Source organism: Acanthopagrus latus, chromosome 11, assembly GCF_904848185.1.
Source record: "Acanthopagrus latus isolate v.2019 chromosome 11, fAcaLat1.1, whole genome shotgun sequence".
Classification (NCBI taxonomy): Eukaryota; Metazoa; Chordata; class Actinopteri; order Spariformes; family Sparidae; genus Acanthopagrus; species Acanthopagrus latus.
Genome location: NC_051049.1, coordinates 16,474,994 through 16,502,620, shown reverse-complemented (window position 1 = coordinate 16,502,620; position 27,627 = coordinate 16,474,994). Strand labels below are relative to the sequence as shown.

At 40.2% G+C, this 27,627-nt stretch overlaps 1 protein-coding gene across 2 annotated transcripts; it reads right to left on the bottom strand.

Annotated features, from left to right (window-relative positions):
• Positions 1-1,366: 1,366 nt before the first annotated feature.
• Positions 1,367-27,101, bottom strand: adgrl4 (adhesion G protein-coupled receptor L4). 2 transcript variants are annotated; one of them, XM_037116012.1, is made up of 16 exons: positions 27,015-27,101; positions 26,415-26,564; positions 23,102-23,251; positions 22,205-22,354; positions 21,740-21,810; positions 10,703-10,882; positions 10,172-10,355; positions 9,890-10,003; positions 8,756-8,955; positions 6,985-7,164; positions 5,629-5,832; positions 4,155-4,375; positions 3,533-3,599; positions 3,311-3,402; positions 2,957-3,125; positions 1,367-1,872 (listed from the first exon to the last, which is right to left on the bottom strand). In XM_037116012.1, exons 1-16 carry the CDS (start codon positions 27,058-27,060, stop codon positions 1,810-1,812), a joined length of 2,241 nt encoding a protein of 746 aa, XP_036971907.1. In that variant the 5' UTR covers positions 27,061-27,101; the 3' UTR covers positions 1,367-1,809. The 2 variants fall into 2 exon arrangements, with proteins under 2 accessions (XP_036971907.1, XP_036971908.1); XM_037116013.1 differs by lacking the exon at positions 10,703-10,882.
• Positions 27,102-27,627: the final 526 nt, after the last annotated feature.

Sequence of the window (27,627 nt, the reverse complement as noted above, 5' to 3'; positions counted from 1 at the left end):
ATTACGAGAAAAATGAGGAGCAAAACAAAAAAAAAGGCAATTAGATAACATTTTAAGTTCAACTGGGTTTAATCATGGCCAGTAGTAAAAAGCACATTTACGTAAGCACTGCGCTTAAGTACTAATCTGAGGTGCTTTTACTTTCTTTCACTACATTTAGTTATTAATTATGCTAAAAATTTATGTTTTTGCAGGCAACACACATAAAGAGCTTTAAAAATGTTTAGAATTAAATTACACAACAGTATACACAAACACAGCTGACAAACAATTAGTCAATCAAAAAGTTGAATGTAAAAACATTTCAAGGCTCCAGTTTCTCAAATGTGATGATTTGCTGTTTTCCCTTTTAATCACTTAAATGAGTTACTTTTAATAATTTTGAGCTTTGCTGGATTTGGAGGCTTGGTTGGACCAAACAAATGTTGTAAAGATCTTTAGAGTCTTGGTAACTGTGAAAGCATTTGTAACTATCTTCAACATTTTTACAAAACAATCAATTAATTGATTAGTGAAGAAAGCGACCAGCACTTACTTCAACACGTTTCACTTTTACAGTGGACATTTTTCTGCTTCCAGTACTGTTAACAATCATCCTTAATAAATGGTAAATTTGTGGTTAATTGAACTATAGTTTATTTTTTAATATTATCTGTAACTTGTCGTTCAATATGAGCTGTGCACCATTTATCTGTGTGTGGCCCTTTCTTTGTGATACTGGGCTGCACATACGTTCAAACCTCTATTTCTTATTGAAGTCCTCTGAGGGCCTTTTTTTTATTTTTTTTATTTTTTTTTTTTTTACCTCAGCAGTTCTCAACAAGCAGTCTCCTCCTGTGTTATAATAAGTTTAACAAGCACTGCTCAGACTTGTACAATAAACCAAATGTATCAGATTACTGTCCAGTATAGCATAAATGTGCTTGTATTGTGACTTTCAATTAACATGTTTTATCCTGAAATAATTGCACTAAACAAAACCAAGGTATAACAACCAGTGAATTTTGATAAGAACAAATTAATCCTTAACAGCTGCAAACATACAATAGGTGAGCCAACACAGGAAACAACAGAAACAGTGGTCCCCTCTTAGATAGTGGAGAATTGTAGTGCCCTCTTGGCCATGTTCACGTGTGTGTGTGTGTGTGTGTGTGTGTGTGTGTGTGTGTGTGTGTGTGTGTGTGTGTGTGTGTGTGTGTGTGTGTGTGTGTGAGGCTCAGAGTAGAGAGGTTGTTTCTCCTCATGTCCAGCAGATGGAGCCATTGGTCTACCTAATTGTTAGAGACTGGAACCAGTCCTCACATCAATTCGTCTTGAACTGACTGCACACTCAGTTGTGAGATGTTCACAAATGTAGTTTGAAGAATGCAAAAAACAAGACCTTTTATTCTAAACATAAAAGAAATGTGTTGGTTTTTGCCACATTATTTTTAATAATTTACAAATCAATTTCAAAACACAAGGAAGTAACAAAGAAAACAGACTATGTTGATTATTCGGAGTGTTAGTGAAATACACCAAATTATTTTGATCCCTGTATTACTTTCTTTTGTGAACATGCTGATAGAATGTTATGTTTGCATTATACAGAAAGATCCTGAACAAAAAAACAAACAATATTTATAAATGATTTCAGTCTTTTAAAAGGGAAATAAGATGTGTAGGTGTTTTCATTTTTCAGATTGTCAGATCTGTACAAAACAGTTCCTCCAACATAATTTTCGGCAATTACAGCATTAGTCACAGGATACTGCAGAGCTGTAGTGTCGGCTACTATTGTACAAGTGCAGATGATCTGGTCCCATCAATTCATCTCAGGCATTCAAAACAACATGGCACGTTTTTGAAAAGCCTGTAGTACTCCTCCTGAATCTGAAACAACAAGGAAAACATGAAATTGTTATAATATAATATAATATAATATAATATAATATAATAATATAATGTGTTGGTGTAATTGGTGTATAAAACACACAAAATAGGTCTAGCTTTAAAATTGCACTTGCTGCAGTAACAGCTGTATTTTGATCAAATTTTGTTTACATGCTAATGAATCGCGAGAAATAATCTAAAATATATCATTAATAGAACTCTCTGAATGGGTCCATTTTCACCTAATGAGTGTTATTATTTTTGATACAAGAAGTACATTTTGCTGCTAATACTAACATTACAGTAGGTAACATTGGGCTCCACCATATTTTCCTCACAGATAGCTTTTTGAAGCTTGTCCAATCAGAAGTATTCACATGATCCATTTATGAAATATTTGTTTATATATATTAGTTTATATATATTGTTCATTGCTAATGTACCATTGCACTTTCACTGACTTGATGGAGTATTTTTTCCATTGTTGTATTGATACTTTAGAATAACTTAGAGTTAATTATGATACTAATTGGATCACCTGATAATATAATATAATTTAATATAATATAATATAATATAATATAATATAATATAATATAATATAATATAATATAATTAATATCAGATGTAGTCTAAGGTAAAACATTTACTTTACAATTTGATCTTTCAATTTAATACATTTCAGTGGGTAATATTGTACTAAATATATTGTTACTTGTGACTTTGGAGTAAATATATAGTCTGGGTAATCTGTGTTTGAGATGTGTTTCTTTTATTGTACACTCAAGTAAGGGTACTGTATTTTGACAACATATGTTATATGCATGTGTGCCATTATGATGTGTTATCACATATGTTTTATAATCATCTCATATAATATAATATAATATAATATAATATAATATAATATCTATGGAAAAACAAACATTTTCATAATTGCATAAAGATAATATATTTTCTATCCATCAACATACTTTCATGATGCTCATCACTGAAGCATTTAAATTCTATCAGAGCCACTTATGTTAAAATAAATAAATGCAGAAAATAAAATTAATAAATAAAGTCCCAACCAAAGTGTTACCTTTCTGGACAGGACACAGAGGAAGATGAAGATGAACATGCCCTGGAAGGCGTTGGTGATGGTGAACAGATAGGCAGTGAGGGTGGTCTCATTGAGGATGTGCAGTACTCCAAAGGTCCAGGTGGCTCCCAGCACGAACAGCAGAGCCAGGGCACCACGGGCGCAGGACCTGAGGGCCACAACACCGACTTTAACAACGCGCAGGTGAACGCAACAGACAACAGCAAAGATCTCATTTTAATTTGATACTGCAAGGACACCACATGATACCAAAATAATAAACCAGATAAGAAACCTAACAGCTTGATTTTCTGTATCCTTTGACCTTCTCATCAGAAGTACATATAATCCTACCTGATGTTTTCATAGTGGCTGATTTCAGGCTTTTTCACAGCAGTGTGCCGGTACACTTTGTAGATGATTACGCCAAAAGCCAAGAGATTAACCTTTAGTGGAGGCCGAGCAAACAAACACGACAAACAAACACAATCACATGAATATTTATTCTCGAAACAATCCCTGTTTGATGATTTCAATTAATACTTTTTAGGATGTTACAAAGAACTCTGGTCTTACCAGAATGATCAAACATGCAGGTCCGATGAAACTCCATATGAAGTGGTTTTCTGTGCTCAGCCAGCAGCTACAACACAAAAATAGAACACACACTATTGACTCAATTTGTGTTAAGATCTCTTTGTTGCAACAATACCTCATTATGTGGACACAATATTCTATCATTTTACATTAGTCTAATCTGGTCTGATCTTAATTATGACTATATTGCATGGGCACACATACCCTTCTTATCATAGACATACACAACAACTGATTAGGAAAAGCCACCTCTGCTTAGAGTAATGAACAATTCCTTTTTTACAAAACCTCAATGTTTTAATTATATTTTGCACTCATAAACAAAAGGCCTTTATTTGTGGATTTCAATTTAAACCCTCTGTCGACCCAAAACCTTCAGAATTTGTTTTATACTAATTCAGTTGTTAACCTTCCTTTTTAACAAGCATCTTCAACTTCCCCTTATGTCTCCGCAGGCCAAATTTAATCTCTGTCCCCTTGTATTTATAATTAATGTAATTTGTTTATCTTTGTTCCCTGGAAAAATGCTGAATGAGTTGGAAAAAGAAGTCTTTGTAAAAGCCTTTGTCAGTGCAAAAAAAGCTCAATGTATTCGTCTTACACTTTATCAGTGCCATAGTACTTGGAGCCCAGTGTTGCTGAGATGGTCACCACCACCGCCGGGCTTCCGTAGCCGAAGATGTAAAAATTACGATGCAGGAAGCCTTTGTTGTAGATGACGCCAACCACTATTAGGTAGAGATGGATGCCCTCGATGCACATCCAGGCAAAGGCCGCGAGGAAGAAATAGTGCAGCAGCCCGGCGATAACGGAGCAGAACAGCTATGAGGAAACAAAAGAAGAGATTTCAGGTCTACTTTGTGTAGAAATCCTGTTATTTTTGCTCCTGCTGCACTCTTTGGTGATATGTGTTTGCAGTGGTAGAGGGTACATGTACTAGAGGGTACTACAGTACTAGCACTGTACTAGAGTACTGTACTAAAGTGCCATTTAATAAAACACCCACACGTACATATATTACATATAATGCAATGACCATCAATAATGAATGTAAAATGTACACAACAATTAACGATTATCCAACAGTTATTTCACTATTAACAAACAATGAAAATAATTTCTTTATTGTGATGTTAATAACATTTTGTGTAAGGTTAATAAATACTGCAGCCCTACGTTATTTAGATGGCCATTATGAAGTTGCAAACCTTTTATAAACCTTGACAATTGATTAATGGGTGAAACTGTGAAATAACTTTAAAATACAGTGTAATTAACTTTACATTTACCATTGGAAGTGTAAAGTGTTACCCAATTCTGAGGTATTGGTACTTTAGTAAGTCCATATATGTCATGTTATATTTTTACTTCACTATATTTATTATTGATGAATTAAGTTAGTTGTTCCCAAAACGCTTGAAATCATACATGCAAAATTGTATCGACAAATAAGCCATCTCATTATCTACACAGCAGTATATAAGGCAATCAAAATAACTGCACCTTTACTGGCTTCATCAATTACAATTGGACTGGGGAAGTTTATTCATAATCTATCATTATTATGATACAAGACTGTATATTGTCTTAGATTGTGTACCTCATTATAGCGCGATAAGTCATACTTCTTTTGTCTTTTCCTGGAGTTAAAGGCTGCACTACAGTGAAGTGAAGCAATTTTCTGAACTTACCAGACTATTTTGCCTTTCCCCACTTAGTAATTATTTCCACACTACTGAGGATTATTGATCATAAATTTCACAGTGTTAAAGTTTTCATCTGTAGTGTTTTGTCAAGGTACCGATATTTGTCGCCACAGTACTGTCACACTATTCTTATCGAGGCTTTGGTAAAAAACAATTTTGTATTCTGTCGCCCAGCTCTATAGAGCTTTGATCATAATTCTGGCACATTAACTATATTTTGATGTCAACACTGTATTTTGCTTGAGTAAATGATCTGAGTACTTGTGTTTGTCTGATTAACATTATCTCTGAGGAGCTATATCACTAATCTTTTCGCATTTTCATGTCAAAGGCTCCTTTAAATCAACAGAAAAAATAACACAAGCTCACCTTATGTGTGTTCATATTGATCCCCACCAGGAAGATGAACTCGGCCATGAAGAGGCTGCAGCACAGGTTCTTGTGGATGGTGGTTCTGGTGCTCTGGATCTCGCTGAAGAACCAGAAGGTGAAGATGCACATGGACAGACAGATGAGGGAGATGATCATCCCCAGCTGGGTGATCCGGGTCAGGATGGTATAGTGGGCCACCAGCTGAGAAGCAAATGGAAAGGGAAAGTGTTTCATTCACAGTTCCATGGTATGCTGAAGTCGTAATTTGTTGTATTTTCTGCTTGGGATCACTTGATGTAGCATTGGGAATACGCTGGTGTTACAGCAGTATGTTGGGTTGCAGGCATGCAGGGTCAATTCTGCTGCTGTATTGCATATAAGCCAGTTGCTGTTACAAATAAAGGGCAGACAAATTGTTATTATTTATTATTTTGACTTTTCCCTTCTATTAAAGGACTATTTGAAGAGTTGTGTGGTGTGTATCTTGAGTGTAAGTGGTGGGTGGAAATCTCTTTCTTTCTATCTTTGCCACTCAATATTCGCAGTGAGTCATGTTGCCGTTGGGAGCTGCAAACCCTCACAGACTTGTTTTTGGTTTCAGTGGTTTAAGTTTTTAGAAGTGTTTCTGTTTAAAAATAAAAGAGGAAGAAGAGTGAATTCACATTAAAAGCTGGTTCAGTGTTGTCAAGTCGTACCTTCAGTAAAACATACTGGTACTGGCTTTGTGCACACCTAAGCACATAATGTAAATAACATTTAATCTAAATTCAGGTGTTATCTAACAACAAAGATACAGAATTTCCCAGATAAACTGGAAGGTTGTGGATTAAGAAAATGTTCCTATTTCTTTTGATGAATAAACTGTTTAAAAAACCATTGGCAGAGTATGAAACCATCTGCAGTTTACTCAATAGTCAAAAAACACTTATTGAAAGAATTAAATAGCCCTGTAAGTTTTCACAACAAGGCTGGATTTATACAAACAATATATATGTCAGGTTATAATAATTATTCATCATTCTAATTATATTTAGATCTGAGGCTTAATATTCCATATCTTTTGTTTGTATAGAATATTTTTCTTAAGATGAAATTAAAACAATATTAGATTAAATGCTATTGGCAGAATCCAAATATGAGGTTTAATTCTTGCCTTCTTTAAAAACAAATATGTTCACCATGACCAACACTTTCCCTCAAAATCATTGTAATAAATAATCATAAGCCTTGTTGGAGAAAAGCACAAAGAATAGCAGAAAAACAAAAAAACAAAAAATAAATGAACACAAAAGAAAGAAGGAAATGCTTTTTTTTGCACTATTAAAGTTGCATTTTTGGTGCAAGATCACTCACGTTGGCCCGTCCGGAGGACATGAGGATGGCAAAGTGTGTAAGGTGAGTGCAGGTGCAGGTGGTTGCGTTGCTGTTGACGTGGACGGTATTGCAGCCGTGGGTGGCCCAGCGGCCCTGCAGGCTGTCCGCCTCGTACTCCCAGAAGGCGCACTTGGTCACATCAGCTTTCGTGTCGATGGGCTTCAGGGGACAGAGAGGGTACAGAGACGCTGTTAAATGTGGATGGTGCTGTTTTTTATTAGTTTTTGTTATGCACCACTCGGGGGTTAAAAAAAAGATGGCGCAGAATTCAGAATTGAATTATAGATCCAGAAATTATACTTGGAATCTTTCGATCAAAATGTTGTTGTTTTCTGTTCTTTAGTGTCATTTTCATACATTTTCCGAGAATTGCTGTGATTTGCATTCTAATTATTCTCATGACTTACTAAAAATAAAATTCTGAATAATTATCACGCATGATAATTTGGGTCAATCTGAATAGCACAGGGCATAAAGTGCAGCCATGTGTGCAGCACACAATGCGCCAAGGGAGCGGCGGGTCACTTTCTGTAGAAAAGGAATCTCAGTGGGATGTACAAATGTTCAGCAGCTGAATAAAATGAAAAAGAGCAGATTTTGATCATTAGAGGCGAAATATTTTCCATAAATTATTATGTGCAGTTTTACTTGAATTACAACGATCCAAACGACCACCACAGTTGCAATAAAAATTAACATTATTCTGTTAACATTAAAAATGTTTAAACACATGTGGTTGTCAATTCAATTTAATTAGGTTGTCTTTACTAGTATTCTGTAAATCTTTATTATGTTTGCATTCAATTAGATTTATGTGATTCCAAGTGTGGCTTAGGATTTTTATCATAGCAAAATAGTAATTTGTACACACAGAATCTTCTGTTAAACGAACGTGTCAAAAAAATATGAACATGTGCAGAAAAAAACCCCCAAAAAAACTCTGGTGCATCATGGGAAAATACCACACCAGAAAGTACCTGCCCCGAAAATGGAGCCCAAATTATTGATTGTTGCTCTTTAAAGGCAATTCACGCAGGACTTCTCACTGCCCAACATAAATCAACACCTCCTTTGTTAGGCTCAGGCCTCAAGGGTCCAACAAAAATAATGATTTTACTTTCTCATACATTTTAATTATCTTAAAAGAAAATACCAGTACATTAACTTTTAGGGTTATTTCCCTCATTACTCGCTTTCCCCCATCATCTATCCCCCTTTTCCCTCTTCCCTTAACTGAGAGGTCACTGCAGACAAACAAAGTGCCGAACGTTAAAATATCATAAAACATCCCACGACTGCTCGTCCCATGTGAGTTTGTTTAAATCTGACTCGAACGGAAACTCTGGCTGTTATCAAGTTTCAAGTTCCAAGTCTGGAAATAAGGAAGCTATTCCGAAACAATGGTAGGTCTGACAGAGATTCATATGACGGGGTACTGATGTTTCAAACTGAGCAAGATCCTCCCGGAAGTTAATGCTGTTAAATCACTCATATATAACAGAATAAAGGGGGTATGGGTTTAAGGTATCGAGATATCTTCCCCTAGATTCAGATTTGTCAAAAAAGACAGATTGTACTTGAGTTACTTCAATGCTGCTCAACTAAATGCAGCTACTGAGGATAAATACCCACAATAATCAGTAAAATCCGACAGAGCTGCCACTGCCACATCGTCACTGGAGGTATACAACATTAGTGCAGAGGTGGAAAAAACAATGCAGCCAGCCTCAGCACTCTGTGCAGGCTTTACCTCGTTGTGTCGCAGAGTGAAGGTGACATGGTCAAGTTGGTAAACGTCAGCAGGTTTGACGGCCGCCGCGATGACTTGGGAGTTGACAGTGATTTCCCCAGTTCCTGCATACCGCGAGTAGTCGGTGACACCCGGGTCGCTGCTCGGCTTCAGGATGTCACCGATGCTGTCATACTGCACAAACACCACTGACACACTTCCTGATGGACAGAAGAAAAAAAAAAAAAAAAAGGTTTTACAAAGACTATACTGAGATGATAGGTTTACATTCACGGTCTGTGTGAAGTTCTGAACTGTGTGGAGTTAAATGTGTGTATTTAACAGTGTGCTACACTGACAGCAACTTAGTCGGCAAATAAAAATCATTTGATGTTGTACATTTTCATTGATGATTTTGATATGTTTCTGCATGTAAATTCAATCTTGTAATACAAAAGTTTATGAAGATTTTTTTTTTTTTTTTTGCATGCTGACAACCCGATCATTTCCAGTCCAGACGGTGCTGCTTGTGTATAAGATAGACTTGCAGATTTTGGAAAAGGCTGACTCATTCTGATATGTGATTCTACGGGAGCATATTTCAAGATATGCCCCCAAAGACATTTGCAATAAATACACGTTTTAAATGGTATTAAAGGTGCTACAGTAAATGAATGAAATAGTCACTCCAAATAACTCCAGTCATAGCTGCTAACTGCAGCTGCTATAAATTTGTTAGCTTAGCTTTGTTAAACTTTTAGCTGACTTTACTCAGACAGGGAGCACTGGGGGACTGTCGGTGTTGTTTACGATCCGACTATCGTCACTTGAGTTACAAATTGGCTTCAGTAGATTTTTCTGCAACTCAATACATAGATTACACTGATATAACATCAAAACTGTAACTTCACATTCGGTCAATCATTTTTCTTAATTTTGAAATTTTAGAATGATTCAAAAGCACGTTTTTACATACTGCACCTTTAAGAAAGAGAAATCAGAATACCCAATTTTTCAATGAAATTGATCAATTAATTAATCAAAATCTATATGGCATTGGGCAACATATGGAAAAAACAGTTTGGCTGTTCACTCCAACATACAAGTATTCCTATTTGACCACCCTCTAATTATTAAGAAGACCACTTCTTTTACCATTTCTGTCCTCCTCTGGTCTCAGTTTTGGAGTCAGACTGATATGATCTCCTGCCATCGAAGCAGACACAGACGCTTTTGTGTGACGAGCATCGAAAGTGACGAGTTTCAATTCTGTGGTAGGGGGAGAAACAAAAGTTGTCAGCGATATGAAGGAGTGATCAAGTTTGAAACTGACAGTTTATCCTGACTTTTCCTGCACTCAGGTGGGAATAAACAGCAGGACAATGTAGTGTATATTTCTGAATTTGTGAGAACTCTCCTTGTTGATTATTCCCTCACCCATCTCAGTGGCTTTGATTTTGAGCTCAGTTGGAGTTTTGTAGCTGTTGGCCAGTGTCAGAGCACTTTCCTCGACGGTGTGCAGCAGCTTGGTGATGGTATGCGCCCGACGCTCTTCTTTCATTCTGCTCCAAGAAACCAGCTCATCCTTCTCCACCAAGTTGTTTGCCGCTTTCACTAATTTCTGTTAAAAGGAAGATTTGAAAGTACATGTCCCACATGTCCGTGCTGCATTTGTTTTTAATTAGGTATGATGAGAACGTTAAGTTGATATATGTTTATCTCTTTTTATGTTTCAGTAATCACAAGATATGAAGTGATTTTTTTTGCAATTTGTGAACACACATTAACAAATATTTCTCTCCTCTCTTATGTGATTGCAGCCTCAATACAAAAGTCTCTCGAAGGTCATGATAGAGAGGATCTAGATTGTATGCAGTGCTATTTTTTTTCCCCCTCCCTAAACCAGTTAAAAGCATAACTGCAGTTCAGGCAGAGGTCCAAATGCTGAATGAGGTAAACAAAGATTACTGTAAGAGTCGAGTTGATGAAGGATGGTTTGACAGTGTAATCCTTTTCTCCTGCAGCCAGCGTTGACGCGGATCGAGACAAGGCCTCGACATATGCAATCACTTCCACTGAGGTTAGCTCGCCAGACGTCCGCTTGGCAATTTCCCTCAACAGACTCTGTGGCTCGGTCAGGTTGCTCATCTAGGATGTTTACAAGGAGCACAAAGAGTATTGAATGATATCCTGTAAAGCTCTCACATTACATCAAAGCCTGAGAAAAAATAAATAAATAATATACTGAGAATGTCTTTTTGTTCTATTCGGACGGAGCTGGTTGGTAAGCAGCTCACTCACAATCTTAATAATGTGCACACACAGATTTAGCAAGCTGGAGGTTCCACCAGGAGGAGCTGTTTGGTCATTCTTCGACCAGACCCCAACTAAAGGACATTAGAGTTACAGGAGCAGTTTAACATGTTAATATCACCTCCTCCAAATAATGAAAGTGGTAGCTAATGGAATTTTAACACTTGTGCTGCCTGCAGGCAATGAATGTTGCAGTTTTTTCCCCCGTTTTTCTTTCTTTCTTTTTTTTCTTTTTTGTTGGAGTGTGTATTTTGGAATCACACTGTAAAATGCTCATCTGGACCAGAAATCTGAAAATGTAAAGCAGCAAATGTTTGTTTTTTTTGTTAAACAATTTCATTTTTTCCCTTTCTAAACATCTATCAACTGAGCATAATCTTCAGTATAAGGCTAATGAGTGATACAGTCTTCATTTCCATGGGAACAATTCTGGTAAAATGAAGGTAGGAAAAAAGTACTATACTTATGTACAGTTTAGTAGTTCTTGTACTTTACTTGGATTCTTAAAAGAAAAAAAAATGTTTTTATGTCAGTGAAGCATGCTGTACACTTATTTTTGAGAAATTGCTATATAAATAAAGGTCATCGTCATGATTCATTTAATCAATGGTTTACTCAAGTACTTTTTCTATAGAATGACTTTCAGTTTTACCAAAGTAATATTTAAACACAATATCTGTACTTTTCTCAAGTATAACATGTGGGCACTACTAATAAATGGTCACCATGGGTATGCATGATACCACAGGACACAATAATCATAATATTTTGCATAAAATATCACATGCTCTAGTTAAAAAAAATCACATTTATAAAATAAAAAGAAACAACTTTAACACCCATTGCATACAGGTCCCTTTTAAGCCAAATTTGCTGTTGCTAGCCGTTGCTTTTCTTGCCTGTAGATGGCATGATGTAGGTGCAGGCCTGAAACTGCTGCCACTGCAGGTGGCAGTTGGATGACAGTGGTTGGTGTTGTAGTTAGTGGGCTGTGCTCGCCAGCCCACTATGGACACCTCTATAGCTCTGCTATAGGGTGTCCATAGTGGGCTGTGCGAAGCACAGCCCACTATTGTTATTCCTCGCGCCTCTTCTTCTTATTAGTGGGCTGTGCTCGCCAGCCCACTATGGACACCTCTATAGCTCTGCTATAGGGTGTCCATAGTGGGCTGTGCGGAGCACAGCCCACTATTACTATTGCTCGCGCCTCTTCTTAATAATATTTTTCATCCTCCCGCTTGTTTTTGGCAGCTAACTAGTCCCGCACCGTTTGTCGCACCCAAACAAAAAATATATCAAAACGTGCGCCTCGATCTGACTCGGTATGCTATCATTCAGATTTTTGAAATACGAATTTTTCGCGTCGTAAGACGCGAAAAACTGCGAAAAATTTCCCATAAGGAATGAATGGGACGGGGTCAAAAACGTCGCAAATCTGCAACGTTATTCAAACATCTCCTGCTCTGGCATACGTGCGCCTAGAAACACCATTCCAACTTTAAAACGTAGGCACAAGTCTCGACTATTTAAGTTGTATTTGAACTTTTTTCCTACAATGTATAGTTTTTGAACTCTGACCCTTTAACGATGATGAGTGATTTGGGGAAAATTCAGGGTTTTCAATGAGTGTGTATGGCGGAATGTTCGCGCAGCAGAGTGCAGGAGACCAACTGACAGAGTGAGAGAGCCTCAAAAAAACACTCAGAAATTTTCTCTTTCCGTGACGATCCCGGCCACAAATTATGCTCAAAAACAGTGATATTTTCCAGAGTTTTAGCCACACTTGTCTTCTCTCTCACAATGTGTCCGCTTTTTCGGTGGGATTTACGGTTTTTGAATTATCTGCCTCTGACCGACCAGAGTAGCTCTCACTTCCTCCATTCACTCCAATGTTAATCGCGAAGAGGAATTTCGAAACTGCACCCTTTTTCAACTCGCTCGTGTTACCACATTTCGGATACGAGGACCACGAAACTTGGTGAGCGTGTTCTTTAAGGCATTTCTCGCTTGATCGGGAAAAAATTTTGGTGCTATCATGTATGGTTTTGAATATATAGCACCAGTTTGACGTCCTACATGTGAGGCTGAAAGGGCTGAGAAAACAGCTGTCCCCAGTCCGTTAGCGGGGGGGGGGGGGGGGGGGGACGCACGATCACCGTGGCAACCGAGATCAGCTGGGCCAGCACAGACAGTCTGTCTGTCTCTCTCTCTCTATCTCTCTCTATCTTTCTCTGTCTTTGTCTCTCTCTCTCTCTCTCTCTCTCTCTCTATCTGTCTGTCTCTCTTTCTCTCTCTCTCTCTCTGTCTGTCTGTCTCTCTCTGCCTGTCTTTCTCTCTCTCTCTCTCTCTTTATTTGTCTGTCTCTCTCTCTCTCTCTATCTGTCTATCTCTCTCTCTCTCTACCTGTCTGTCTCTCTCTCTCTCTCTCTCTCTCTCTACCTGTCTGTCTCTCTCTCTCTCTCTCTCTACCTGTCTCTCTCTCTCTCTCTCTCTCTCTCTCTCTCTCTCTCTCTACCTGCCTATCTCTCTCTCTCTATCTGTCTGTCCATACATATATCTCTCTCTATCTGTCTGTCTCTCTCTCTCTCTCTCAGTCTGTCAGTCTCTATCTGTCTCTCTCTCTCTCTCTGTCTCTCTGTCTGTCTGTCTCTGTCTTTCTCTCTCTCTCTATCTGTCTGTCTTTCTCGGTCTATCTGTCTGTCTCTTTCTCTATCTATGTGTTTATTTTCCAACCCACTGTACATTGAGGGCCCTTTTTCTGTCGCTAACTCTTCCCACACCGCTGACTGCATACAAACAAACAATAGATCACAAAGTGCAGCTCGACCTGACTTGGTATGCTATCATGTAGTTTTTCAGAATGTCAATTTTTTCGCGTCGCAAGACGCGAAAAACTGCAAAACATTTCCCATAAGGAATGAATGGGACGAAGTCAAAAAAGTCGCAAATCTCCTGCTCTGGCATACGTTGACCTAGACACACCATTCAAACTATAAAATGTAGATAAAACTCCAAATTATCAACATGATGTCATACTTTTGCCTTAGCTTTCATAGTATTTTCGTCACGGGGCAAAGCGCACAGCCCACTCTCGCGATTCCCCGGCGGGGAATTGTCTAGTAATATTTTTCATCCTCCCGCTCGTTTTTGGCAGCTAACTAGTCCCGCACCGTTTGTCGCACACAAACAAAAAATATATCAAAACGTGCGTCTCGATCTGACTCGGTATGCTATCATTCAGATTTTTGAAATTCGAATTTTTCGCGTCGTAAGACGCGAAAAACTGCGAAAAATTTCCCATAAGGAATGAATGGGACGGGGTCAAAAACGTCGCAAATCTGCAACGTTATTCAAACATCTCCTGCTCTGGCATACGTGCGCCTAGAAACACCATTCCAACTTTAAAACGTAGGCACAAGTCTCGACTATTTAAGTTGTATTTGAACTTTTTTCCTACGATGTATAGTTTTTGAACTCTGACCCTTTAACGATGATGAGTGATTTGGGGAAAATTCAGGGTTTTCAATGAGTGTGTATGGCGGAATGTTCGCGCAGCAGAGTGCAGGAGACCAACTGACAGAGTGAGAGAGCCTCAAAAAAACACTCAGAAATTTTCTCTTTCCGTGACGATCCCGGCCACAAATTATGCTCAAAAACAGTGATATTTTCCAGAGTTTTAGCCACACTTGTCTTCTCTCTCACAATGTGTCCGCTTTTTCGGTGGGATTTACGGTTTTTGAATTATCTGCCTCTGACCGACCAGAGTAGCTCTCACTTCGTCCATTCACTCCAATGTTAATCGCGAAGAGGATTTTCGAAACTGCACCCTTTTTCAACTCGCTCGTGTTACCACATTTCGGATACGAGGACCACGAAACTTGGTGAGCGTGTTCTTTAAGGCATTTCTGGCTTGATCGTGAAAAAATTTTGGTGCTATCATGTATGGTTTTGAATATATAGCACCAGTTTGACGTCCTACATGTGAGGCTGAAAGGGCTGAGAAAACAGCTGTCACCAGTCCGTTAGCGGGGGTGGGGGGGGGTCAGCACGATCACCGTGGCAACCGAGATCAGCTGGGCAAGCACAGTCTGTCTGTCTGTCTCTCTCTCTCTCTATCTGACTGTCTATGCATATATCTCTCTGTATCTGTCTGTCTCTCTCTCTGTCTATCTGACTGTCTGTCTCTCTCTATCTGTCTCTCTCTATCTCTCTCTATCTGTATGTCTCTATCTTTCTGTCTCTCTCTCTCTCTCTCTATCTGTCTGTCTCTGTCTCTGTCTCTGTCTCTCCCTGTCTCTCTATCTCTCTGTCTTTCTCTCTCTCTCTCTCTCTCTCTCTCTGTCTGTCTGCCTCTGTCTCTCTATCTATCTGTCTCTCTCTCTCTCTCTGTCTGTCCTTCTCTCTCTCTGTCTCTCTCTCTATCTTTCTATCTCTCTCTCTCTATCTGTCTGTCTATACATATATCTCTATCTGTCTGTCTGTCTCTCTCTCTATCTGTCTCTCTCTCTCTATCTTTCTATCTGTCTGTCTGTCTGTCTCTGTCTGTCTGTCTCTCTCTCTCTCTCTCTCTATCTATCTGTCTCTCTCTCTCTATCTGTCTATCTATACATATATCTCTTTCTATCTTTCTGTCTCTCTCTCTCTCTGTCTGTCTGTCTCTCTCTCTCTCTCTATCTGTCTATCTGTCTGTCTGCCTCTCTCTCTCTCTCTCTCTCTCTCTCTCTCTGGCATACATTGACCTAGGAACACCATTCGAACTTTAAAATGTAGATAGAAGTCCAAATTATCAACGTGGAATTCAACTTTTGCTCTAGCTTTCATAGTTTCTTCGTCACGGGGCAAAGCGCACAGCCCACTCTCGCGATTCCCCGGCGGGGAATTGTCTAGTTAGTGGGCTGTGCTCGCCAGCCCACTATGGACACCTCTATAGCTCTGCTATAGGGTGTCCATAGTGGGCTGTGCGAAGCACAGCCCACTATTGTTATTGCTCGCGCCTCTTCTTCTTATTAGTGGGCTGTGCTCGCCAGCCCACTATGGACACCTCTATAGCTCTGCTATAGGGTGTCCATAGTGGGCTGTGCGAAGCACAGCCCACTATTACTATTGCTCGCGCCTCTTCTTAATAATAATAATATTTTTCATCCTCCCGCTCGTTTTTGGCAGCTAACTAGTCCCGCACCGTTTGTCGCACACAAACAAAAAATATATCAAAACGTGCGTCTCGATCTGACTCGGTATGCTATCATTCAGATTTTTGAAATACGAATTTTTCGCGTCGTAAGACGCGAAAAACTGCGAAAAATTTCCCATAAGGAATGAATGGGACGAGGTCAAAAATGTCGCAAATCTGCAACATTTTTCAACCATCTCCTGCTCGGGCATACATTCGCCTAGAAACACCATTCTAACTTTAAAACGTAGGCACAGGTGTTGTCTATTTAAGTTGTATTTGAACTTTTTTCCTACGATGTATCGTTTTTGAACTCTGACCCTTTAACGATGATGAGTGATTTGGGGAAAATTCAGGGTTTTCAATGAGTGTGTATGGCGGAATGTTCGTGCAGCAGAGTGCAGGAGACCAACTGACAGAGTGAGAGAGACTCAAAAAAAACCTCAGAAATTTTCTGTTTCCGTGACGATCCCGGCCACAAATTACGTTCAAAAACAGTGATATTTTCCAGAGTTGTAGCCACACTTGTCTTCTCTCTCACAATGCGTCCACTTTTTCGGTCGGATTTACGGTTTTTGAATCATCTGCCTCTGACCGACCAGAGGAGCTCTCACTGGCTCCATTCACTCCAATGTTAATCGGGAAGAGGTTTTTCAAAACTGCACCCTTTTTGAGATCGCTCCCGTTACCACATTTCTGACACAACGACCACGAAACTTGGTGAGCTTGTTCTTTAAGGCATTTCTGGCTTGACCGTGAAAAATTTTGCTGCTATCATGTACGGTTTTGAAGATATGGCACCGGTTTGACGTCCTGCATGTGAGGCTGAAAGGGCTGAGAAACAGCTGTGCCAGTCCGTTACCGGGGGGCAGGGGGGGGGTCAGCACGATCACCGTGGCAACCGAGATCAGCTGGGCAAGCACAGACAGTCTGTCTGTCTCTCTCTCTCTATCTGTCTGTCTATGCATATATCTCTCTTTATCTGTCTGTCTCTATCTGTCTGTCTCTCTCTCTCTCTCTATCTGACTGTCTGTCTCTCTCTATCTGTCTCTCTCTATCTCTCTCTATCTGTCTGTCTCTATCTGTCTGTCTCTCTCTCTCTCTATCTGTCTGTCTCTGTCTCTGTCTCTCTCTGTCTCTCTATCTCTCTGTCTTTCTCTCTCTCTCTCTGTCTGTCTGCCTCTGTCTCTCTATCTATCTGTGTCTCTCTCTCTCTCTGTCTGTCCTTCTCTCTCTCTGTCTCTCTCTCTCTATCTTTCTATCTCTCTCTCTCTATCTGTCTGTCTATACATATATCTCTATCTGTCTGTCTGTCTCTCTCTCTATCTGTCTCTCTCTGTCTCTCTCTCTCTCTATCTTTCTATCTGTCTCTCTCTATCTGTCTATCTCTCTCTCTATCTCTCTCTCTCTCTATATCGGTCTGTTTCTCTCTCTCTGTCTGTCTGTCTCTGTCTGTCTGTCTCTCTCTCTCTCTCTCTATCTGTCTGTCTGTCTCTGTCTCTGCCTCTCTCTCTCTCTCTCTCTCTCTCTCTGGCATAGATTGACCTAGGAACACCATTCGAACTTTAAAATGTAGATACAAGTCCAAATTATCAACGTGGAATTCAACTTTTGCTCTCGCTTTCATAGTTTCGTCGTCACGGGGCAAAGCGCACAGCCCACTCTCGCGATTCCCCGGCGGGGAATTGTCTAGTTATTATTATTCATCCTCCTTCCGATTTTGGCACTTAACTCGTCTCGCACCGTTTGTCGCACCCAAACAAAAAATATATCAAAACGTGCGTCTCGATCTGACTCGGTATGCTATCATTCAGATTTTTGAAATATTGATTTTTCGCGTCGTAAGACGCGAAAAACTGCGAAAAATTTCCCATAAGGAATGAATGGGACGGGGTCAAAAACGTCGCAAATCTGCAACGTTATTCAAACATCTCCTGCTCTGGCATACGTGCGCCTAGAAACACCATTCCAACTTTAAAACGTAGGCACAAGTCTCGACAATTTAAGTTGTATTTGAACTTTTTTCCTACGATGTATAGTTTTTGAACTCTGACCCTTTAACGACGATGAGTGATTTCGGGAAAATTCAGGGTTTTCAATGAGTGTGTATGGCGGAATGTTCGCGCAGCAGAGTGCAGGAGACCAACTGACAGAGTGAGAGAGCCTCAAAAAAACACTCAGAAATTTTCTCTTTCCGTGACGATCCCGGCCACAAATTATGCTCAAAAACAGTGATATTTTCCAGAGTTGTAGCCACACTTGTCTTCTCTCTCACAATGTGTCCGCTTTTTCGGTCGGATTTATGGTTTTTGAATTATCTGCCTCTGACCGACCAGAGTAGCTCTCACTTCCTCCATTCACTCCAATGTTAATCGCGAAGAGGATTTTCGAAACTGCACCCTTTTTCAACTCGCTCGTGTTACCACATTTCGGATACGAGGACCACGAAACTTGGTGAGCGTGTTCTTTAAGGCATTTCTGGCTTGATCGTGAAAAAATTTTGGTGCTATCATGTGTGGTTTTGAATATATAGCACCAGTTTGATGTCCTGCATGTGAGGCTGAAAGGGCTGAGAAAACAGCTGTCCCCAGTCCGTTAGCGGGGGCGGGGGGGGTTCAGCACGATCACCGTGGCAACCGAGATCAGCTGGGCAAGCACAGACAGTCTGTCTGTCTCTCTCTGTCTATCTGTCTGTCTATGCATATATCTCTCTTTATCTGTCTGTCTCTATCTGTCTGTCTCTCTCTCTCTCTATCTGACTGTCTGTCTCTCTCTATCTGTCTCTCTCTATCTCTCTCTATCTGTCTGTCTCTGTCTGTCTGTATCTGTCTGCCTCTCTCTCTCTCTATCTGTCTGTCTCTGTCTCTGTCTCTCCCTGTCTCTATCTCTCTGTCTTTCTCTCTCTCTCTCTGTCTGTCTGCCTCTGTCTCTCTATCTATCTCTCTCTCTCTCTCTCTCTCTCTCTCTGTCTGTCCTTCTCTCTCTCTGTCTCTCTCTCTCTATCTTTCTATCTCTCTCTCTCTATCTGTCTTTCTATACATATATCTCTATCTGTCTGTCTGTCTCTCTCTCTATCTGTCTCTCTCTGTCTCTCTGTCTCTCTCTCTCTCTATCTTTCTATCTGTCTCTATCTGTCTATCTCTCTCTCTCTATCTCTCTCTCTATATATATCGGTCTGTTTCTCTCTCTCTGTCTGTCTGTCTGTCTCTGTCTGTCTGTCTGTCTCTCTCTCTCTCTCTCTCTATCTATCTGTCTCTCTCTCTCTATCTGTCTGTCTATACATATCTCTCTCTCTCTCTCTCTCTCTCTCTCTATCTGTCTGTCTGTCTCTGTCTCTCTCTCTCTCTATCTGTCTATCTGTCTGTCTGTCTGCCTCTCTCTCTCTCTCTCTCTCTCTGGCATACATTGACCTAGGAACACCATTCGAACTTTAAAATGTAGATACAAGTCCAAATTATCAACGTGGAATTCAGCTTTTGCTCTAGCTTTCATAGTTTCTTCGTCATTGGGCAAAGCGCACAGCCCACTCTCGCGATTCCCCGGCGGGGAATTGTCTAGTTATTTTTCATCCTCCCGCTCTTTTTCGGCAGCTAACTAGTCCCGCACCGTTTGTCGCACCCACACAAAAAATATACCAAAACGTGCGTCTCGATCTGACTCGGTATGCTATCATTCAGATTTTTGAAATTCGAATTTTTCGCGTCGTAAGACGCGAAAAACTGCGAAAAATTTCCCATAAGGAATGAATGGGACGGGGTCAAAAACGTCGCAAATCTGCAACGTTATTCAAACATCTCCTGCTCTGGCATACGTGCGCCTAGAAACACCATTCTAACTTTAAAACGTAGGCACAAGTCTCGACTAATTAAGTTGTATTTGAACTTTTTTCCTACGATGTATAGTTTTTGAACTCTGACCCTTTAACGACGATGAGTGATTTCGGGAAAATTCAGGGTTTTCAATGAGTGTGTATGGCGGAATGTTCGCGCAGCAGAGTGCAGGAGACCAACTGACAGAGTGAGAGAGGCTCAAAAAAATCCTCAGAAATTTTCTCTTTCCGTGACGATCCCGGCCACAAATTATGCTCAAAAACAGTGATATTTTCCAGAGTTTTAGCCACACTTGTCTTCTCTCTCACAATGTGTCCGCTTTTTCGGTCGGATTTACGGTTTTTGAATTATCTGCCTCTGACCGACCAGAGTAGCTCTCACTTCCTCCATTCACTCCAATGTTAATCGCGAAGAGGATTTTCGAAACTGCACCCTTTTTCAACTCGCTCGTGTTACCACATTTCGGACACGAGGACCACGAAACTTGGTGAGCGTGTTCTTTAAGGCATTTCTGGCTTGACCGTGAAAAAATTTTGCTGCTATCATGTACGGTTTTGAAGATATGGCACCGGTTTGACGTCCTGCATGTGAGGCTGAAAGGGCTGAGAAATTAGCTGCACCAGTCCGTTACCGGGGGTGGTCGGCAACGATCACCGTGGCAGCCGAGATCAGCTGGGCCAGCACAGACAGTCTGTCTCTCTCTCTCTATCTGTCTGTGTCTTTCTGTCTCTCTCTCTCTCTCTCTCTCTCTCTCTCTATCTTTCTACCATTCTGTCTGTCTGTCTCTCTCTCTCTCTTTCTACCTGTCTGTCTGTCTGTCTCTCTCTCTCTCTGTCTGTCTGTCTATCTCTCTCTATCTGTCTGTCTCTGTCTCTCTCTACCTGTCTGTCTCTTTCTCTCTCTCTCTTTCTATCTGTCTGTCTGTCTGTCTCTCTCTCTCTATCTGTCTGTCTCTCTCTCTCTCTATCTGTTTGTCTCTCTCTCTATCTGTCTGTCTCTCTCTATATATATATATATATCTCTGTATCTGTCTGTCTGCCTCTCTCTCTATCTCTCTATCTCTCTCTCTATCTGTCTGTCTCTGTCTTTCTCTCTGTCTGTCTCTGTTTCTCTTTATCTATCTGTTTGTCTCTCTTTCTACCTGTCTGTCTCTGTCTCTATCTGTCTGTTTATTTTACAATCCACTGTACATTGAGAGCCAGTTTTTCTGTCGCTAACTCGTCCCACACCGTTGAGCACACACAAACAAACAATACATCAAAACGTGCGGCTCGATCTGACTCAGTATGCTATCATTCAGTTTTCCAGAATATCAATTTTTCGCGTCGTAAGACGCGAAAAACTACCAAACATCTCCCATAAGGAATGAATGGGACAAGGTAAAAAAAAGTCGCAAATCTTCAACATTTTTCAAACATCTCCTGCTCTGGCATATGTTGACCTAGACACACCATTCAAACTTTAAAATGTAGATAAAACTCCAAATTATCAACGTGATATCATACTTTAGCCTTAGCTTTCGTAGTTTTTTCGTCACGGGGCAAAGCGCACAGCCCACTCTCGCGATTCCCCGGCGGGGAATTGTCTAGTTCAGTATCATATCATGTTCGACTCATTTCTCTCCAACAGAGGGCAGTGTCATCACATCTATTCATACTGTATTTGGTTGGGCTGCTGGGGAGGGGTACTTACATATTCAAGTGTTTTGTTGACAGTCTGTGTGATGCAGCCGATGTTGTCATGGCAGTATTTTTGGGGGTGCTCTGGAAAACAACAATTACCAAAAGAATCTCTTTGATTGCTTAATTCATTTCCATAATTTCCACCAGGGTAAAAGCTGTTACATTAAAGTCTGAATGGCATTAAAAACTTGCACTGGCATAACATCACATGGCTCGCTTTGTGATCAACATCGCTTAAAACATCAGGAAATTCAAGATTGCAACTTTCACTTGATGTGTTGCATGGTAGATCCTCCCCTGGAAAGATGTTTGAAATCATCTTGTTCTCAGAGAGAAACGAAGAGAAATGCATGTCCTTGGATGTAAGAACCAGTGCGTGTCATCTGTGTGTGTGTGTGTGTGTGTGTGTGTGTGTGTGTGTGTGTGTGTGTGTGTGTGTATGTGTGTGTGTGAGGCGTTCCATCCTCATACCGACCTTTACATCTTACACCTCCCTCTGGATGAAAGTGCTTAGTGCCTGAAGTAGGGACGTAATCACGCTGACAGGTGCAATAGAAAGATCCATTCGTATTATGGCAGTGCGAGTCTGGTCCACAGAGCTGTCCTGACTTGCATTCATCAATATCTGAAAGATGCAAATGAAGAATTTGGCCGTGATTAAAAGATAAACACAATATGATTAAAGTGCCACTCTCAACACAACTGAGAGAAAATAAATACAGACACTAACAATCCTGTCAGCAAAGTATGTCTACCTCATAACAAGACAGGAAGTGAAACGAAGATCCCACAAATAAAGAATGTGGGCTCAGGAGCCCCACTCATTACATTTAATACTCTGTATAATTGATTTGGGGAGAGAAACTGCACTTCCTGCATGCATATTACACATCTGAATATTCATAAATCAGCCCCTTAAATCAGCTACATGCTCCTGCACCGAATTAAGCGGTGCTTGCCACCCAGTTGGAAATCTGCAGGAATACTTTATGCAGCAGCGTGGGTTAGAGGTGCTGCTCCCCCAATGGCAAATGGAGCAAAAGATCTCAGGTGGTTTACTTAGGATAGTAGATGGGAAGGAAGTGAAAGGCCGAAGGGGAGGAGGGGGGGGGATCACCGCAAACATGTTTATCCTCCGCAGCATAGTGAAAGAGAAAACAGTTCACAGACACTGACACAGGCACACGTACAGTCCTGACACCCTCCCAGCTGTGTGTGAACTCTGTTCACACTCGCTCATGTAAATTGTAGCTTGCTCAGCTGTATGTGAGGCCCTCCACCAGTACAGCTTATAATAAATAACTGATCATTATGGCATGTGACCCAAACTAATTCTTTTTAACATTTGCTGAGTGAGTGAAGTGGACAATACCAATGCAATCGGTGCCGTCGTTGGGCTGGAACTGGTTCGGTCCTGTCGAATTATATCCGGAGATGCACGTGCAGTAGTAGCTGCCCTCTGTGTTGGTGCAGTTCCCCCGGTCTCCACAGATGTTGGTGACGTTCTGGCACTCGTTGTCATCTGTGGTGCAAAAGACAAGGGTTAGAAAGATAACTGGGTTAGCTGCTAGAGAAAGCGAGGTTATTAAAAAAAAAAAACAAAAAAAAAACTTGTGGCTGCTTTTTTAAAAAAAAGGAAAGTTGTATGAGCAAAGGACATGAAACATACTTGCAATGCTACTTACAATCATTTACTAAATTAAAGCTGCCTTATGTAGTTTTAAAAATAGAAATGTGACAATAAATACAATCTTAGATATATTAATTTAATATATTTCCAATTTAAAAAGCATCCTCACTGTTTAAGCGAGAATGGTGGTATTGGTACTGCAAATATAAAAGTAAAACAGTATGAAATTGTTTTTAACTTGACATTTTTTTTCTTCACCTCTTTCCAAAAACTACATACGGCGCCTTTGAGTTAAACAATGTTGTATATCTTATCACCTTTTCTTAACGACTGAAAACTGAAAAATGTCAATTTCATTTTGGTTCAGTCTACCATGCACCCCTCAACTTAATTTCCAACATTTCCCATGAAGCCTTTCAATACACTCATGCCCTGAGCATGTAGCATGTTTTCTGTTGGAGATATTTGAAGATAATCACAGCTGTAGTCGAAGTAAAAAAAAAAATGCATGTCTCGTGTCGGATTTGCAATTTTGCCGCTGGTAAAGAAAGTGAAATCTTTTTAAGATAAACGTCTTCTTGACTCCTGAGTGTTATGCAAAATGGCCGGACTATCAGAAAACTCTTATTTTGCCCCTTTTAACTGATGTTAAGCCTTTAATTTAAAATAGAGTGGTAAGTTGTCTCTTACTTACAGCCTAAATCACCAAAATTGCCATGACATTCATGGGACATGGTGGCAGCAGTTCTGAACATGAACATCTGTTTTCCAAATTCAGATACCAGAGCTGGTATTTGGTCATAAATTCACCAGTGATGATATGGTAGGGTTATTACTTTTTCATATTTCAATCCACATGTCAAAACTAACCCTGTATGATCCCCACTCAGTCAAACTGTCCTCCGAAATTAGATTGTTATTTAAGAATGTCTAAATCTGATCCCGGCCCTTGCTGCAGCTCACTTGTGTTGTGTGTCTCAGGCTTCAAAAAGTTCAGTCCCGAGTAAAGCCTCTGACTTCTAATCCAGTTTCGATTGTTCACGTTTGTGATTGATGAGCAGTTGTTTTTTTGTTGTGTTTGATTTTGAGAATATTCTTCACCCTGTCACCCAGTTTTTAAAAGGCCCTAGACATAGAGCAGCTGGGGAGTTGAGGGTGTGGCTGCGGCCCACACATTATAGAAAAGTGCTGTTCCAGCTTTGCACGTCTCTCGGCTGCCAGCTTTTTTTTCCCCCTCTTTTTTGGAAATGACCCGGTAAGAATTTCCACTGTTGTTTTCCCTTGTCGAGGTATGATGGACACTGTGCTCTTCCTCCCCTGTGTACCTTTTGCACAAAAGCTGTCTGGGAGGGGAAATCCTCTGCTCTGATGAGGGAGGTGACTGTATCCAAAGGGAAATACCTCTATGACACAAAGGACCCTTGAACCGCCATGGCTGCGCACACCATTGCACCCACATATTTTATGAGTCAGTCTGATGATTTGGTTTTATCTTTGAGTATTCAGTGGATCCTGAAGTTTTTTTCTCTGCCCAGGAGGTGTCTGTTTGTTGATTGGTTCCGTTGGTTGGTTTGTCAGCAGGATTACAAGAAAACTGTTAAACATGTATCCACAAAACTTGGATGGAAGATGGGAGTCGGCCAGGAATAGACACCATAAACCTTTGGTGCAGATCTAGATAAAGGCAGGATAGGGTTTTTTTGTTTTTTTTTTGTTAATTTCTATTAACGTGGTTTCTATAAGCGATTAAATTTGAGGCAGATTCTTATAAAAATTCAGATCTAGTTGTTTTGAATGGGTTTGATTTGATATCCAATTAGGCTTGATTGAACTGAGGTGGACTGTTGGGCCTTGGGGGAGGTATGCGATCTGCTGGTTCTAGTTTATCTTTATTAAGAAAACAAAGAATGGATCAGCTCATCAGTTCTATGAAATAAATACACTTTTTTTTTGTTTACATATTTTTACATAAGTAACTTTCTAGTAAAAGGAAGTAAAAGGACAGTACATCAGGACCTAATTCATGGCATCTTGTTTCATGATTTTTTGGCATTAAATTAACTTACACACCAGATGAACTAATTATTATGTAATTAATGTAATCTACTCGTACTTTAGAACTCTGCTAACACAGAACTTTATGGTCCTGCTGCAGAGTTGGTACTTCTCATATTTTGATTAACTTCTGGCCCCTCAAAACACGCAGGCTGTTGTTGTGATTGTGATCTGGAAACAAAAAATTGTTCCAGGAATTCCAAACAACCCAGAAACACAACAGGAGAAACACGGCTGACTGAGAGGCAACGCTGGCTATTAGAAGTGTTACTAATAAAGCTGTACGGTGGAGGTATCTCTTTCAGATTGCAGTGTTTTCTCTGTAATTAGCTCTCAGTGAGGTGAGCTGCCAAATAATTGGAAGAAGAAATGCGAGCTCCAAACTTCCAAAGTCGCTGGTCCAAATACAGCCTCTTAAAAGAGGGTAAGAACACAAACAAATCCAACTTTAGTTCATGGTGCCTTCATGTTTTGAAATAGCCAAAATCGTTATTAAGCTCAATCAAAAGACCTAAAAGCTAAATTAGACGATAAATATTATGTTGGAACACTGAGGAAGGTGATTCCCTCCTAGGTCTGTGGAAATGCAATGTGCTGCCTGTAACACTGAGCATTAACACAAGTCAGCATGTTCGTTGTGTAGCAAACATGTCAACCAATCCCGGCAGATATGATTTCTATTAGGTTCACATGTATGCCTTTTAACATCAATAAAAACTGAAGGGTTTGTACTATAAGTAGATATTGGGTAAAGCTTTAACATGTGAATTCTACTGCACAGTCAACCCACACACTCTAAAAATGGTCAAATTAACCCACGTGTGTGTGTGCACCAGTGTTGGCCCACTGCTTCTGTCTGCTTACGATGGGCAGTCACAAAAAGCAAACAGTCAAGGCTTCCAAGACAGCTGCACACACAAGCAAGCTGTCTCGCTTCACTGTATATACTCGGGAACATATAGGTGGCTTGTATGTTTTTTGTTTTTTTTTTCATATTCACCCTTGCAAAACGTTGTCCCATCTCCAGTATATCCGTGTTTGCAGAAGCAGGCATTGTTTGATCCATTCAGGGCCTTGCACGTTGCAAGTTGGTGACAAGAATCGCAAATGTCAGAGAGGCTGCATGGATCCATCACACTGGAGAGCCATGCTGCGAACACAACAGCGCCAGCGTTAAAATATGATATTAAAAGTAGCAAATGCGCAACATGTTAAAATGCTTAAATTTGTGATTGTCCAAAACACGTTGTGACGCCATTTATTTATTCATTATTTTAGCAAGCTCAGTTCCAGTCGAATTTGTATTTTAATCTCATGTAGTGACAGGGCTCTGTGACCTCATCACTGAACTACAGTATATTCAAGTTTAAAACACTCATGTAGCAACAGAAAAAAGCACATGTAAATCTAAAAAACAAAAAAAAAATCCATAAAATTTAAAATGTATTTACAAATCTTATATCCGTCTCAAATCCGGCCCCATCTCACAGCCCAAAACCCATCAAAGTTAACATGGAGACCCCATCGATACATGTACTTCTATTACTGTCTCGATGTACGACACCTGCTGATGTGCTAGAGCAAAGATAAGCTCACGTACCTGTCAAAAGTACAAGTTTCATTGGCGACTTGAGCAAAGACTCCATACTTGCGCCTGGTCTGGATTTTACTTTTAGCACAGGCTGTGGTGGGCTGGCTGGTGACGTCGTCCATTTCCTTGCATCAGTTTTCCTGTTTCCCTAAACCTGGCCCTTCCTGTCCTGATCTTTAATCTGCTTTCAAAAACATGCAGCCTTCACCCTCCCTCCAGCACCCACTCCAACACAAAGCACCCACAAGACTCTTTCTTAGCAGGTTCCACTGTAGATCTAATACAAAAGATGTTTTTTTTTTAACAGAATTCACTAATTTTTCTGTTTCTGTGTTGACACTGTGATTAATGTCATCATTTTGCTAGCCTCGCGCCATTGTTCTCCCTCGAACACGTAGAGTCGGGCCTATGTAAACAAAGGCCAAAACAACGCCGACTAACCTCACGGAAGGACGACCCCCTCCCTTCCGCAAACGACTGTACACAAAATCCACACACACATTCCAGCGCTGTGTGTCTCTCAGCGGCCATCTCTGTGTTCGTCAGACAATTAGGTCTAAATGCCCGTAAATCACCCATGATTCAAGCCTTTGAATTCCAATTTATAGACTAAAGATCGTAG